This window comes from Drosophila albomicans, chromosome X, assembly GCF_009650485.2.
Source record: "Drosophila albomicans strain 15112-1751.03 chromosome X, ASM965048v2, whole genome shotgun sequence".
NCBI lineage: Eukaryota > Metazoa > Arthropoda > Insecta > Diptera > Drosophilidae > Drosophila > Drosophila albomicans.
Window position 1 is genome coordinate 25,724,615 of NC_047627.2, and position 17,396 is coordinate 25,742,010.

Sequence of the window (17,396 nt, forward strand, 5' to 3'; positions counted from 1 at the left end):
CAAGGGAATTGAAATGAAACAGATGATTGGTATATTTTCATTGTTAAATCTCATATATTAATCATATAAATACATTATTGAATTTGTTGTTTGGTTTTTGTTGTTTTTTGTGGTTTGTTTGTTTTTGTTTTGTTTTGATTTTATTTGTTTTTTTTTTTTTGGTTTTTTGTTTTGTTTTGTTTGGTTTTTTTTGTTTTTTGTTTTTTTTTGGTTTGTTTGTTTTGGTTTTTGATTTTTGGTTGATTCTCTCATGTCACTGCGATGTGATCACTGATGAGTTTTCCATTCTACTTTAATAATAATAATAAAAAAAAAGTATTACAATAACAGCATAACGTAGTAGCATAAGGTAACTCAACTATCAAGGTAGATAGAATAGAACAGGAAATACATATTAATTAATTAAAACGACTGCACTGCAGAGTTGCCTCGGCCCACTTTCTCTCCCTCTCCCTCTCGCTCTCGCTCTCTTGCCTCATCCACTCTCCCGCTCTCTCTCTCTTTTGTTATAATTAGCTTCAGCTCTAGATTCCAGATTCCAGTTGCAGTTCCAGTTCTAGCTCTAGTTTCAATTGCAGTACCAGTCCCAGCTCCAGCTCCAGCCGCGAGCTTCCAGCTCCCTAACTTCCTATCTCGCAGCTCCTTAGGCTCCCACAATGGCTCATGATCGTCCGCAGGTTGGCAGATTGACGCGAAAGAACACATTGAGCTCAATGAGCGAGGCAAATACCATAAATACCAAATAGATCACCAAACAGGCGATGCCCACTTTCTTGTCCAGCTTGAACTTGTTCATCGAGAATGTCAAATAGAGCAGAAACAGCGTCGACAGCAATGTGATCGCCGAATATTCCAAGCCCGCCGAATTGATCGCCACATAATTCTGTCCCGGCAGTATGGGGAAAAACACCGCCTTTATCAGCCACGGCACGCCCAGGCACAATAATATATCGAACGTATTCGATCCAATTGAATTGCATATTCCCATCGATCCGTGACCTGCCAACAACAACAACAACAACGACAATATAGAACACATATATATTCATATATATGAAGGACATCCACAATTAATATACAATCGAATCACGATCGTTGCTCACTCTTCACTGTTCAACTCATACTCACCGCGTTTGGCCACAATCACACTGGACACTGCCTCGGGAACGCTGGTGCCGGCGGCCAAAAATGTAATTCCCATCACCGAATCGGGTATCTTAAGTGTGTCGCCTGGAAGAACGATAAAGAAAAGTACAAAGTATGCCATGAAAATTCATGATATTCTGAATATTCGAAATTTGGGGAAAACTTTACGCCATGACAAACCCAATTTGTAACGTTTTCGCCATTGAAAATCATTTGAACAACGAGAATATATAGCATTTGGAAAATATTCCATCTTTTTGTAATGTTTTGCCATGAAAATTCATGAAATCGATTTATAAAGTATAGTACAATTCATATTCAAAATTATGTCATCAAAAATCATAACAAACAAGAAAGAAAGCTACAGTCGAGTGTACTCGACCCGCTACCCATTTTGAATAAAAGAAATGTATTTTGCGGTATTTTCTCAAAAATACCGAATATACTGCAAAAATACTAAAAATATACCAAATGGTATGTTTGGTATATCGATATAGTACCGCATTCAAAATATACCATAGCACAATATACCAGATTGTCATCTAAAGCAACTAAGACCCCTAGTAAGTAGGCGTTTTTGCCCATACAAAAGTATTTCTTTAATAACTTCCACAATTTCTATCTGATCGCAACCAAATTTTCAGGAATTATAATAACTATAGTAGTTATTGTATATACTAAAATTCGCAACTCTAGCTTTAAAATTACGCTTGTTATTCGTTTTTTTTTTTTATTTGTGGGAGCGGAAGTGGGCGTGGCAAAAATTTGAAACAAACTTGATCTGCGTGCAAACATAACAAATGCTGTCGAAAAAAATTATAGCTCTATCTCTTATAGTATCTGAGATCCAGTGTTTCATACGGACAGACAGACAGACACACAGACGGACAGACGGACATGGCTAGATAGTCTCGGCTGTTGACGCTGATCAAGAATATATATACTTTATAGGGTCGGAGATGCCTCGTTCTACCTGTTACATACATTTCATGCCTACACAAAGTTATAATACCCTTCTACCCTATGGGTAGCGGGTAGAAAAATATATATACAAGAATTTAAAATTGTTATGTTTATGTCGTAGAAATTCATTAATGCCTTCAAACTTTATGCCGTGAAAAATAATGAAGTCGCTTACTAAAATATTTAAATCGATTTAAAAAACAACAAGATAAACAACATTTGGAAAATATTCCATTTTTGTATCACAAAAAATCATAATCAAAATAAAGTTTATGCCATGAAAAATCATACATTTAAGTAACTCAACTATATGATAAAATAAATCGATAATCACAAACTTACCAATAATGGTTATCATCCACGCGACCACATAGGAGAGCGATCCGATCCACACAATGCACATGAAGAAAGTCAATGGGAAGATCCTGTTGCTCTTGTCCTTTTTGCAATCGGGTATCGCGATGCGGAAGAGCAGATGGATGGGCCAAATGATCAGCCACGTGAACTGGGCAAAGCAACTCGTACCCTTTGGATATGTGAATAGCGAATAACCCTCCTGTTCCTGCTCCTCACCCGCAGCAGCTGCCGCCGCAGCCACCGCAGCTACCGCAGCGAGCTGCGACTCAGGATCCGCATTGTCCACAACAGCCGACACCGAGACAATGGGTCCGATTGCTGCTACACCAACGCCAACGCCAGTTCCAGCTGCAGTTCCTCCACCTCCTACTCCTCCTGCAGCTGGACCGCTGCTAACAGCTGCAACGACGCCTCCACCACCGCCTAAGCCAGCTGTGGTTGTGGTTGTGGTATTGCTGCCCGCCTTGGACTGATCGTTGTTGAGGCCGCCATTCAGCTGAATGCTTGCCATGTTCTGGCAGATGCGATTCTCTACAAGTTCTGTGAAAAAGTGAGAAGGTTATTTGATTTTTGTATTGCCATTGAAAATGGGATAACTGGAAAGCAAATGCAGGAATGATTTGAATGCCATGGAATGGGAAAATTAGAAAGCAAATGCAGGAAAGATTCAAATGCCATGGAAGGGGAAAACTGGAAAGTAAATGCTGGAATGATTTGAATGCCATAGAATGGGAAAACTGGAAAGCAAATACAGGAAAGATTCAAATGCCATGGAAGGGGAAAACTGGAAAGCAAATGCTGGAATGATTTGAATGCCATAGAAGGGGAAAACTGGAAAGCAAATGGTGGAATGATTTGAATGCCATAGAAGGGGAAAACTGGAAAGCAAATGGTGGAATGATTTGAATGCCATGGAATGCGAAAATTGGAAAGCAAATGCGGGAAAGATATAAATGGAAATCAGAACTGACGTGGAGTAAACTGGAATGCTGGAAAGGAGGAGAAGAGAGTAATAAAAGAATATAAAAAGTTAAATGGAAAGAAAGTGCCTAAGCAGATTAAATGGAAGAAGAAATTAAACTATTAACAAATTAAATTAACAGGGATGAAATAGAAGGACAAAAGAAACAATTGCTTATATTGAAAATAGCTAGCAAATGGAAAGATAATGGAAAAGTAACACGAAGAAGAGCACGAATAGAATGGAAACTGGAACGAGAGCTGAAATTATGAATGGTAAAGGAATATGAAAAGGCAAATGAAAAGAAAGTGGATAGACAGATTAAGTGGAAGCAGAATTTACAAATAAAAAGGCAAATAAATTAAAGTGGAAAAGGAAATGAAAATGTGAGTTAAAACAAAATGGAAATAGCAAATGAAAAAGAAACTGCAGTGAGAGAAGAAATATGATAGAAGAACAACTGGAAATGTTGAACATAGAAATGCAAATGAAAAGGTTTTAAGAATGGAAAATTATAATTGAAAAGGAAAAGTTACTGGAAAAAGAGCACGAATGGGAAATGGAAAACCAATTGGAAATCAGAGAAGAAATTGAAAATAAAAGGGCATCAGGAAAGATTTTAAATATGGTATATGGAAAGTCAAGTGGAAGGATTGTATAAATGGAAATCATGTGTATAGAATGGAAACTGGAACGGGAGTATAAATGATGAATGATAAGAAGACTGTAAGAGGTACATTTGAAAATTGGAATATAAGGATGCAATGGAAAATACAAAAGCAAGAGAAATATCGCAAGTAAACTGGAATGAGTACTGGAATTGAAAACTGGTAGAGGAACAAGCATGATATGAAATGAAAAGTTGGGTAAACTCTGGAAGTGGACTTTGAGTAGGAGTAACATATGTTGTATCTTTGTTTTGTGTGTACCTGGTTCCTTCTCATTGCTGTTCTTTGTGTGTATGCTGCAGTTGGAGGAGCGGCTGCGCGAACGCGCCTGCTTAACGCCACCTGTATGTGAGAGTTGTTGGCAAGTTGTATGTATTTGTGACTGACTGTGTACGTGTGTGTTTCACCAACTGACCGACTGACTGACTAACTAACTTGTCTGTCTGTCTACCAGCGTATTTTTTGAACAGAGTCTGTCTAAAGATTGTTAATCAGACAATTACAACGTTTATGCGATGATTAAACTTGGTTTACAACAGCAAATGTGAAACCATTTTAGCCTTATAGTCTTATAAACGTGGTAAAAGTGCTTGATTTAACACCCATTGAATGCTGTTTAAGCCCAAAATCGTTTCAACATTTTAAAACACTCACCTTTGGCGCACTTTTGGAAAGATTTGTCGAAATACATGACTGCCAAATAGACGGCATAGAGCGATACCAGAATAAGAGCCTCGTACCACTCGACGCGCTCATCGTGCATCACACAGATTAGGATGGCGACTGTAACGCCATAGGCGATGCTGTCTCGCGTCAGAGGCCACCAGTCCAGCGGTATAGTCTAAGAAAAGCATAAACAAAAAACGAAAAACAAAACATTGTCCGTTGGAATTCATGGATGATTTGCTATGGAAAAGTCGTGAGGCGAGGCGACGCGAATACTAACCATGCCGGCACCGATGCCACAACAGGCGGCAACAGCGAGTATGTTGAACACCGCAGAGCCAACAATGGTGCCAACACCAATGTCGCCCTCTGTGATAAATGTGCCTATCACATTGACGAACAGCTCCGGCGCCGATGTGGCCGCTGCCATAAACGTGGCGCCCGCCACATCGTTGGACATGTTGAGTGCTATGTATTCACAAAAAAAAATATTCAAATAATAATTGCAATACATATATCATAAGTGTCATAGTTGCAGCTGAATTGAATCAACTTTTTTGTTGGATTACCTGCACAGATTTTCTCGACAGCTGGCACAAAGTACTCATCACATACTACTGCTAATGCTACAAATAAATATAAACTGGCTATAACATGAAGTACAACAGCACCGGACTGTCTTTGCGCCTCCGTGAATAGATCTCTGGGGAAATCATCAATGGCGGGCAGAGTGCAATTTATATCTGTCATTTGGGAGTAGAATCAGAAATAAAAAGAAAGTGTTGGCAATTAGTTTTGTTGTATTTAGAATACTTATAGTGCTTCATATTCAGTTGATATTATAATGCTTGATATTCATATTTATATTCACATGTTCGTGGCATTCAAATTCACATTTATTTTCATGTGCGTAAATACTTTGTTTGTCATCTTATTTTCCTTACATTATTTATCTTAAACTTTAATAAAAATCAAATTAGTCTGCGCACTTCTTTTTAATTATAGAACACGTTAACTAGATAAATTCCTTTTCCTATATTTATTCATTAAATACGATTTTACAATTTGAAAATTCAATTTTAAAAGTGTTTTCAGGTTTGCACATTTCTATTGCCTACTTTTCTGCGTTTGTGTCTGAAGGAGTCTGTGAAATTATTTTGCTGAAATGCTTATCTAAAGAACTTCCGACATTCCTGTTGTTATGGTATCTACAAAGTCGTGAGTACATCAATTTATTTATATTTTATGACTAAGCAAAACTTTGACAACAAATTTATATATCAATATCGGAAGCATTAAATGCTCAAGAAAAAAGATCTCTTAATTTCAATTTTTGATATTTTATTGTACTTTTTACAAGAATATTTCTCTAGATAACCATCTATTATAATGGTAAAGTTTTGAATACAATTTAATGTGTATGCATAAGGAAAAGAGATCATTGAAAAGAGTACTTTCTTAAGCTCATTCTAAAATCGTTTACGATATTTATTGTTGTCTTTTCTTTGAACATTTAAACACCACTTTAATTGATTTGAAAACCACAAAAATCAATATGTATTTTTAATGGCGATTCTTAGGCACTCAAATTCGAAATTCATTTCATCATTTTAGTACATTTTAGTTCGGAAAGCAGATCAATCAGAGGAGCTCTTTCCTAAGCTCATTCTAAAATCGTTTACGATATTTATAGTTCTCTGATGTTTTCGAACACCATTTTCAAAATTACAAAAATTATTATGTTTTTTATCCACTCGAATTTGAAATTAATTTCATGAACAAAACCGCATCTTAAAAAAGTTGAAAAACTAAGCGAATTACGTGTGTTTAAGTGCATATTATGAATAACAATAATCGCTTGATTGATTAATGAGTGTTGCATTCAATTTACAGTTCACAGCTCTTTAAATATCAATTAAAAGTTCAGCATTTGCACTTCAGCTTCACAACATCAGCTCGACAAGTCGACAGCTCGTCTGTCATTACAACTCATCTCATTTCATTTCATTTTCATCGCATCGCATCGCATCTCAATTCATTTGATCTCTCGCGTCTCGACTAATTCGAATGACCTATTCATGTAATGCACTCAAATGTTATTATTATAGATAACGAGTGTGTGTGTGTGTGTGTGTGTTCACACTTTATGAATAATCGTAATGCGCACATTTCATGTTACGTGGTTGCACTTTATATTTTTGTTTATTTATTCCAACAAAACAAAAAATAAACAAAAAATTCTTTTCACAATTCTTTCTCCTATTTTTCTTGTGTCGTTTTTCTTTTTGTGTCGATCTCAAGCGCCGGTAAAGAACTAAACCAGCGAAGCAGCAAGAAAAACCACAAGACTGTCATTCGGTCAAGAAAACGACATCATCAAAAACAAAAAAAAAAAATAACAGCTCGTTTATTGAGAGGGAGGTTCGAGTTTTCTAGTGTGTGAGGCGAGAGTCTGAGTCTGAGTCGTGTTCGTTCTTCGCCTCGATGTCGATCTCGATCTCGATCTCGATCTCTTGTGCGTCGCTCGTTCTTCAGCTGCACTTGATTATCGATCAACTAGACTTGCATTTTTATTTTCGTTTATTTTGGATCGAGCGGAAACAATGATAAATACGAGAAAACGCTTTGATCATGTCGCCATCTCATCATCAAATGCAAATTCAAATTGAAATTGCAAAAAAAAAAAACAACGCGCTCAATAATCAAACGCTGACCCAACACAACACCAAAACAATCAAACAATCGATTGCCGATCGGAGTTTACCTCAAATTGGGTTAATTTGTTTACACTTGAAGTAAACATGTAAACAGCCATAATACTATTTTGCAGATGCAAGATTTCAATGTAATTTCTTGCAATCGTGATTCGTTCTCTAAATTTGTGTGTTTTACCAATTTCGTGAAAGACTTTTTAAAATGATTTACGAGTATGCGCAAAAATAAATCCATTAGCTACAACTTGGCGCATTCCTCAGCTTATTGAAGTAAAGACTCGACTTGATAATTTCACAATTTTATATAATCTGTTCATAAGTTATGAACAATTAGAATTAGTTGCTATATTTATTGAGGCAAATTCCAACTCTCGAAACACGAACTATTTGTTTGCATTTCTAATCTTCTGATTTGTATTGCAGAAGTACACAAGAAAAAGACGAAAAAGCTAAAGAATTGGTAAAAAGTGATCTGATATTTGAACTTGATAGTTTATTTTTTAATGATTTTAATATATCCACAACATTTTTGTATGTTGCCAATTAAATTGAGAGCTTTAGTTTTTCAATGTTTTATATATTACTAAAAAAAAAATGAATTGCTTTGATTAAGATTTTTTAAGTTAAAATTTCAGTTTAGGGTGATACAGAATGTTGTTAGCAAGTAAGAAAGCTTCAGTCGAGTGTGCACGACTGTGAGATACCCGGTATCCATCTCGAATAAAAGCAAACCAATGCGGCAATATTCACAAAATATATCAAATCAATATACCGAAAATATTAAAATATACCGAAAGCTATATTTGGTATATTTATATAAATGGACTGAGATATCTGCAACCTATTTTTAATAAAATTATATTCTAGAAATATACCAAATTATACCAGAAAAATACTAAAAATGTACCAAATGATATATTTGGTATATATAGAGTGTGAGATACCCGCAACCCACTTTTATTAAAACCACATCCTAAAAATATACCAAATTAGTATACCGAATAAAAGCAAACCAATGAGGCAATATTCATAAAATATATCAAATCAATATACCGAAAATATTAAAATATACCGAAAGCTATATTTGGTATATTTATATAAATGGACTGAGATATCTGCAACCTATTTTTAATAAAATTATATTCTAGAAATATACCAAATTAATATATCAGAAAAATACTAAAAAAAAATATACCGAATGCTATACTTGGTATATTGGTATATATAGAGTGTAAGATACCCGCAAACGATTTTTATTAAAACCACATCCTAAAAATATACCAAGTTAATATACCAAGTTATATATACTATATTTGGTATATTGCTATAATTCTACATTCAAAATATATCATAGAGTATAATTATATCTGTTAGATCTAGGTGTTCATTACGGACATTTGACGCTGATCATGAATATATATACTTTATGTGGTTGGAGATGTTTCCACCTGTTATGTAAGACACATTTCTTGGAGTCACAAACTTATAATATCCTTCTAACCTATGGGTAACGGGTATAATAAAAATGCAACCAGGTATTTGCAATCATTAATAGTATAAAAGCAAGATGACTACAATGATTGCCAAAGGAAAGTCTTAGCTTAACTACAAGTAAAAGCAAAAGTCCGCTATGTCAAATCGAAACTCAGTTGCAGTTATTTGAGGGCAATTTGCATAAATTTCGATAAACAATTGAAGGTAATTTTGCCGCACGGTTGCAAAGACGTTGTAATAGAGACACAAGTATGATCAACATCAACAACAGCAACAGCAACATCATCATCATCGTGATCATCATAATATTTACGACCAACAATAAATAGAATGACAACAAGAACGAGATAAGAAGACAACAACAATATTTATGAAGTGGAAAAACGAAACCGAAATGTGGCAAGATTGTGGGGCAAGTTCTCACTCACTCGACACTTTACTTTACTTTACTTTACTTTATGACAACAAACAAACGGACAAACAGACAACAACGTACCCGGGTTTTTGACTCCAATGCTATGCTCCCCACACCTCCACACCTCTCATCCCCCCTCCGCTGTGTCTTTCCCTCGCCCTCAGAGTTGCATCTTCGGGGTCAATTGAGCAGCAGCCAAACGCATTTTGTAACGCGTCGGACCCGCATAATGCAATAATGCTTAATCAGCATTTACACAGCTAAGCTGAGCTTCACTTCGCCTCACTTTGCTTGCTCCAGCTAATGATAATAAATTTAACATGGATAACAATCAGCGAAATGTTCAATCACTGTAAATTAAGTTCACTTTAATTGAATAACAGCCGCATAAACAGTACCAGAAGCAGATGTAGAAGTAGAAAGCGACAAAAAAAAAAAAAAAAAAAAAAAAAAAAAAAAAAAAAAAAACAAACAATTGAGTTTCAATCGTTATTTGAATGATCTAATAATACATTATGAGTATAAAACAAAATCGAATTAATAATGTAAAAGATTAAGCATGTCAAAAGTCAAAGTAGTCAAAGTTTGAGTTATAGTTATTAAATTATTGTTCAAATCGATTTTTACAATATTGTTATCTTCAAAGTGTTTTAATATTCAAACTTTAGTCTATTTATACAAGTTTTGTGTTTTAAAAATTTCAATCGACTTTTAATTTCAATTTCAATTTTATAAATATTTAATTTTTCTTCGATTTTGAAGATTTCGATCGAGTTTCAAATTTTTTATTTGTACGATTTTCAATTTTATCAATATTTAAATTTCTGTCGATTTTAACAATTTTTGTATGTAAAAAATGTTGAGCGATTAATCAAAATAGTTTATTAAGAGCCACTAAATCTTTTTAAAATTCGAAGATAATGTAAAGCAACAACACTTAAAATATTCGGAGAATAAATATGAAATTAATTTATAGAATGTTTCCCAAAAAATTAAATGCAACACCGCGTTTTTCAATTCTATTCAATGTTGACATCGCTTGAGAAGCATTTTGCATTGTCCAACACTGTCAAAGTAGTATGCTTAAAAGCATATTACGTATACGTCTCATAGCCTCAAAGAGAAGCACATCATAACATATAGAAAAACGAAACAACGTTGTGAAAGTAAATTCCATGCGAAAATAGAAAATGGAATTAACATCATATAAAAGTAGAGTATTAAAGCCAAAACAACTTTATGGAATTAAGATAGAACAAAAAGAAATACAGTTTACTATATGCATATAGAATAGATATCTATAAATGCTACTAAGAATATAATATGAAATGAATTTATAAGAAAAGAAAAAGCAACAGCGCCGTATTCAATTCTCTGTTCAATGTTGACATCGCCTGTGAAGCATTTTGCATTGTCCAACACTGTCAAAGTAGTATGCTTAAAAGCATATTACGTATACGCCTCATAGCCGCAATTGGTTTTTGTTTTTACAAGAGACTCAAAGCAGTCACAGACAGAGCAGGACAGAACAGAAGAGAACAGAATGAAACGAAACGGAACAGTCGCAATGGACATAGTTATAGTCCAGATCAGAGCTATATACTCAAGCCACACACACAAACACACAGACACATAGAACTGTGTAAGTTTTCTTATTTTTTTTGTGTACATAAAGTAAGCGAAATCAACGCGACAATGCGTTTTAATATGACTTTTGTATACCGTTTAAGTAAGTTTCGAGAGCACCCAAGCTGTGCCTCAGCTTAGCTTAGCTCTATATCTTGTTCTTGTTGTTGTTCTTGTTGTTGTTCTTGTTGTTGTTGTTGTTGTATTGTATCTTGCGCAAGTTGATGTGCACCCAGCGAACAACGGCATCTGACACCGAGACAATTTAAGATTTATCCAAATTAATCATGTTTCACACACAAAAAAGAAAAAAACGCGCTCATCTATGCTTTTGATCACGTATTCTCGAGTTTGCTTCGCTTCTTCTCTGATATTTCTTGAAATATTTCAAGTTTTATAGCCTTTCAAAGTTATTTCAACTATGATTCATCAAAAGATGTTTTCAGATTGACCAATTGATAATAATTGTTGAAATAATTATAGATTTCTATGTTTGAAACTCACAAAAACGAAAATTCTATACAAATAATAATTACAGTTTTTAGCTTTTCTCTATTGCTCAGAATCGGTTGTGACTAAACACTATAATCTATATAAAATGATAGATTTGCGTGTATTGTGAAACCCTTTGGAGCTCAATTTGAAGATGTCGTGGGTAATATAATTGAATATATGGTAGATCTATTGCACGCCATATGAAATTATGGTGTTTTGTACTCAGTTTTGATTGAGTGGTCAACTGAGCGTATACTTGATCGGATTGCGCATACGCCGCATTGTACGTGGCGAAAGACAAGAAAAGGAAAAGAATGCAGAATGCAGAATACAAATGAAGTCATCTATAAAAACTAAGTTTTCCGCAACAAAAATACGAAAATACAACAACAACAAAAACAAGCTAACTGAACAATAGGCACAGCAACAACAACAACAGTCTGTATTTTTTTTTCTATTTTGTTGTTTGTTTCTTTTCTTTGCGTTTCGTTTCGTTTCGATTTTTTTTGTGTTCTGTTCTGTTCTGTTTTTTTTATTTTTTTTTTTGTGCATAGTAAATGTCATTAAGTTTCACTTAATGAGCCAATTTAGACAATTGATCCATATGCTTTAGTTTACGCGACACACACACACACACACACATATATATATATATATATATATATATATATAAATAGATTATGTGTGCATGTGTGTGGAATTGAGGGAAAACGCGCAGATAGCAAAAAAAAAAAAAAATAAAAAAAAAAAAGATCCACGAGAATATCGAGTTATATATATGTCTATATATAGAGCTAGTATATATATTAAAAATATATAGTATATATTATATATATACTATGTAACATGTGACGTCACTGTTTAATACACCCACACACACACACACACACACACATCCATACGAACAAGCACACACACACACACACACACACACACAGAGAGACAATCAAGACTTGTAATTTGCGTTAATTGCGCTTGATACGCTTTGATTTTTGCCGCATTAACAAAAAGGACAAATACAAAAAAGAAAAAAAAAATTGTTTTTGGTTTTTGATGATGATGCACACAAAAATAATTTATGAATTATCAGCACAAACTTTCTTTGTAGATTTTCTTATTGAGTTGTTGTAATTGATATTTTCCAGTTTTGAGTTGTTCCTTTATGTTTTTTTTTTTTTTCTTTTTTTGTAAGTTTATAGACAGATGTATGTATTATATATTGTCTGTGTTTTTTCTTTTGTAGTGTTTTTTCTGTTTTTTTTTTTGTAGTGTATTAATTTTTTTTTTTTGGTTGGATGTACCCGTAGTGCTGCTAAGACCCCAATAGTCTTCCATTGCTGCACGGTGTTGTAGTGGTGATGGACACTCGTAAACTGCGCTGCGGCCGCTCTATGAAACGCAATCTCAATCTCAATCTCTGTCGCTTCCACTTCAATGGTGTTGATTCGCCCGCTTTAGCTTTAGCTTTAGCCTCGGCCTCGGCAGCAGCAGCAGCAGCACACACACACACTAACACACACAACAACAACAACAACAACAACAACTACACCTACACACACGTGCACGCATGTAGTAGTAAGTTTTTAGTCTCTTTCTATATAAACCGCGCGTTATTTTCAATTGTCGTGAAGATCTCTTGCAGCGCTCAGGATGGCGATGATCGTTGCGAGGGGCGGAGGGGAGCGGCAACGAGGCGTTTGCGACGCGCGTTGGCTGGCAATTTAAAGCACAAGGCGCGACGTGGCGCGACACTCATACACACCCACACACAGCATCGGCTTCGGCATATGTGCATATGTGTGTGTGTGTGTGCGTGCGTGTGTGTGTGTCTCACTTAATGCATTTCGCGTTGTCGCGGCGCGTTTTAAAGACAGAGATGCCAAAACGGCAAAAAGGCATAAATCAAGGGGCAATCATAAAAACTAGCCGCCTTCTCTCGCTGTCTCTGTCTCTGTCTCTGTCTCGCACTCGCCCCGAAGTTAAGCTTTGGGCTTCGGCTTCGGCTTCGGTTTTGATTTCGGTTTCGTTTCGGTTTCGTTTTCTTATGCTTTCTATATTCCTCGTCTCGGCAGCACTATACAGTTGTCTCGCTCTCGCGCTCGTCTCGTGCCAGTCACACAGTCACACTTAAAGCCTGCCTGTCTGCCGTCTGCTTGATTCTCTTTTGCACACAACAACAACAACAACAACAAAATCAAATGAAACACACTTGCACAACAACAACAAGAACGAAAAAAAAAAAACAACAACAAAAATAACAATGACAATAGGCAAAAGTCAATCCCGAATCCGGTCGCTTAGTTGACGTCGCGCATCTTTCACATCTTTTTCTTTATGCTCGCATCTCAATTTGTTTGTTTGTGTGTGTGCATTTATAGTGTCAGTCTTCTAGGCTCGTTTCGACTTTGCCTTCGCTTTGCTTGGGATTTCGCTTCGGCTGCGACTGCAGAGCATCGAGACTGTGACTGTGACTGTGACTGCGGTCTCGGCTTCGGCTTCGGCTTCGACTTCGACTTCGGCTCGAGTTTGCGTGCCTTTGATTTTGTATTTGTTTTTGCTTTTGACTTTGATTTAGTTTAGCGTATGATGTGTTTTTGTTTTCGTATTCGTTTTCGTTTAGGTTTTTTTTCTTTTTTTGTTGGATTTAACTTTTGGCTTTGGCTTAGTTTTTTTCTATATATTGTCTTGATGCCGCCGACGTTGACGTTAAACTGATTCGATGTTTCGGATAGCGCTTTAGTCGAAACTGAGCATCGAAATTTTTTGCCGAGCTTGATTTTTTGTTCTATAGCGCATCATTCGTTGCCATACACACAACACATTCATACATACATACAAACATACCGATGTCTGTATGTGTATAGGCATTTTAATATGTGTAAGTGTGTGTGTGTGTGTGTGTGCAGTTTATATACAGTTTAACTAACTATAGACCATTTACTTGTCGTCGCACACGAAAAAAAAAACCGATTGCATGCTGACCACACACACACACACACGCACACCCATCAAATGCTGTGTGTGTGTGTGTGTTTATGTGCTCGCATTATTATTGTTGTTGTTGTTGTTGTCGTCGGACAGTCTCCAGTTTCGCAAATCGGATTTGTACACGATCAAATACGATCGAATACGAGCCGCCCCAAAGGTCATGTCATGGTACAGCGACTAACTAATTATGTTCTATAGCCCAAAAGCATACAAACAGCTCGTGCCATCAAAGAAAGTCCGATTGGGCTTGGCTCCACTAACAACAACAACAACAACAACAACAACACCAACAACAACAACAATTTCCATTCTTTTATCTACTTTACAGACGAGCATAGCCTACTTATAATGCTTTGTCAAATCTAACCTAAAAATAAGTATGTTTAATTAACCTAGTTTATGCAGCATTTATTGCTCTATTTTTTCCTGTCTTCCACGCCCTAAACAACAACAACAACAACTATTTAATAGTCAGTTTTATACTTTTTCGTTTTAGATTTCAGAAACTTATGTAAAGAAATTTTAATTTCCATTTATTATATTAAAATGCATATTAATTGGTAATTTTAGTATAATACGATTCACAAATGATTCTTTATTTTATAACTATATTTTTAATATCTATAGATACCACAAATTAAAATATATAATTTATTCTTTTCACTTAATATTTCCTATTCATTTTTGTTGTAATGCAAATAGCGGGGAATTTTCAAACATCTTTGTTATTATTTTACAAAAGTTGATTTATTACGATTCATATTTATAATCCATACTTGAATGCTCTTAAATTGTTTTGTTTTACATTTACATTAACTCAAGTAATTAAATCAAAAGAACAGAATAAATTTATTATTGATATTCTTTGAAATTTTAAGGGATTTCTCTGTTTAAAGAAATAAGAAACTTAAGAGGTTGACAATTGTTTACACTGGATAGGACAACTCGACATATTAGATATATCTTTTTTTTTTATTTTTTAAGAGAACGTCTTCTCTGATGGCATGATAATGTTATCTCATCTCACCTGATGATTAGCTTGATTATTGTGTTCCCATTCATTAGATTTTCATTCACATCTATCTTATCAAAAAAAAAAACAAGTAAGAAAGTTACAGTCGAGTGTACTCGACTGTGAGATACCCGCTAACCATTTTTAATAAAGGCAAAATATTGCGGTATTATTTTCAAAATATACCGAAAATACTAAAGGGTATGTTTGGTTACTAAAAATATACCAAAGGGTATGTTTGGTATATCGATACAGCACACCATTCAAAATATACCATAGACAGCACAATGTACCAGATTGTCAGCCAAAGCAACTAAGACCCCTAGTAAGTAGGCGTTTTTGCCCATACAAAAGTATTTCTTTAATAACTTCCACAATTTTTATCTGATCGCAACCAAATTTTCAGGAATCATAACTACTATAGTAATTATAGTATGTACCAACTCTAGCTTTAAAATTACGCTTGTTATTCGATTTTTTTGATTTGCGGGGGCGGAAGTGGGCGTGGCAAAAATTTGAAACAAACTTGATCTGCGTGCAAACATAACAAATTCTGTTGAAAAAAAAATTATAGCTCTATCTCTTATAGTCTCTGAGATCAAGGTGTTCATACGGACAGACGGACAGACACACAGACGGACATGGCTATATCGTCTCGGCTGTTGACGCTGATCAAGAATATATATACTTTATAGGGTCGGAGATGCCTCCTTCTACCTGTTACATACATTTCCTGCCGGCACAAAGTTATAATACCCTTCTACCCTATGGGTAGCGGGTATAAAAAAAATGTTAAGATCTGTTGCCAGCTGAGAGAAGCGAGTTATGTCCACAGTTAGAGTCAGTCGTCAGCTCTATAAATGGAATTGAAAATAGTTTACAGAGCGGGAGAGTCGTAAGTCAAAATGTTTGATTTGCAACATACTTGCACAAATATGTTGAAGATTATATCAAATATCAGAATCTATCTAGAGAGAAAACTAGTGGAAACATGAGAAACATACGTGACGTTTCATACACACAAAGGGCTTATCTCTGTTTGCCTGCCAGGTGATAAAAGTCGAGTCGGACATGCGATTTATGGACTCTACTTAAACATGGTACATCGGTATATCAAATTAGATGAAATCTGAAATGGTCGGCAAATGAATGAATTGTCTCTAGCCAGTGTCCAGCTAATTGAATTGAAACGCTTCTAATTAGGCACGAAAATGAAATAGTTACGAATGACAATCACCGAAATCGTGTGGTTTGTGCTACTATTTAACAAACTACCATACATATGTATGTATGTATATATAGACGTAGTACTCTGGTACCCGTTAATAATGTCATACTAAGAGGGGTCTATGTGTGTGTTTGGATCAACTCAAACGCATTGTAACCCACTCAATTTGATGGCATTTTAATTAGACACGCATACCAATTACGATCAATCATTAGATAGATACTCTTTGATATTCTCAAACACAAGTATAAATTTTCCAAAAATTACAACTGTCAAGCGTTACTTGATCTTTAGCAAATATTTACACAACATTCTTCCTCTATTTAATGTGAGTTCGTTACTTGTTATAACCGCTACCCATAGGATAGAAGAGTATTATAAATATATGATACATATATTTGTGCCGGCAGGAAATGCATGTAACAGGCATCTCCGACCCTATAAAGTATATATATTCTTGATCAGCGTCAACAACCGAGACTATATAGCCTTGTCCGTCTGTCCGTCTGTCTGTCTGTCCGTATGAACACCTAGATCTTATAAACTATACGAGATAGTGCTATAATTTGTTTCCGACATCATTTTTTATTTTTGTACGCAGATCAAAGGTGTTTTAAATTTTTGCCACGCCCACTTCCGCCCACGCAAATCGACAAAAATCGA

At 35.2% G+C, this 17,396-nt stretch overlaps 1 protein-coding gene and 1 long non-coding RNA gene across 6 annotated transcripts in view; one reads left to right on the forward strand and one right to left on the reverse strand.

The window, feature by feature from the left end:
* LOC117569201 (uncharacterized) overlaps nucleotides 1-17,396 on the forward strand; it is a 43,563-nt gene that overhangs the window by 22,943 nt on the left and 3,224 nt on the right. Inside the window, exon 3 of one of the 2 annotated variants that reach the window (XR_004572242.2) lies at nucleotides 5,848-5,979. This is a non-coding gene — a long non-coding RNA (uncharacterized LOC117569201). The remainder of the gene's footprint in view (nucleotides 1-5,847; nucleotides 5,980-17,396) is intronic. The other variant, XR_007955684.1, reaches the window with a different exon arrangement.
* On the reverse strand, nucleotides 31-14,207 carry LOC117568781 (sodium/potassium/calcium exchanger 3). Of its 4 annotated transcripts, none has more exons than XM_034249622.2 (8): nucleotides 12,807-14,206; nucleotides 5,331-5,504; nucleotides 5,042-5,229; nucleotides 4,750-4,936; nucleotides 4,357-4,437; nucleotides 2,452-3,006; nucleotides 1,129-1,230; nucleotides 31-999 (listed from the first exon to the last, which is right to left on the reverse strand). In XM_034249622.2, exons 1-8 carry the CDS (start codon nucleotides 12,838-12,840, stop codon nucleotides 662-664), a joined length of 1,659 nt encoding a protein of 552 aa, XP_034105513.1. In that variant the 5' UTR covers nucleotides 12,841-14,206; the 3' UTR covers nucleotides 31-661. The 4 variants fall into 4 exon arrangements, with proteins under 4 accessions (XP_034105513.1, XP_034105521.1, XP_034105531.1 ...); XM_034249630.2 differs by lacking the exon at nucleotides 12,807-14,206 and adding an exon at nucleotides 6,929-7,015; XM_034249640.2 differs by lacking the exon at nucleotides 4,357-4,437 and having other exon boundaries at nucleotides 12,807-14,207.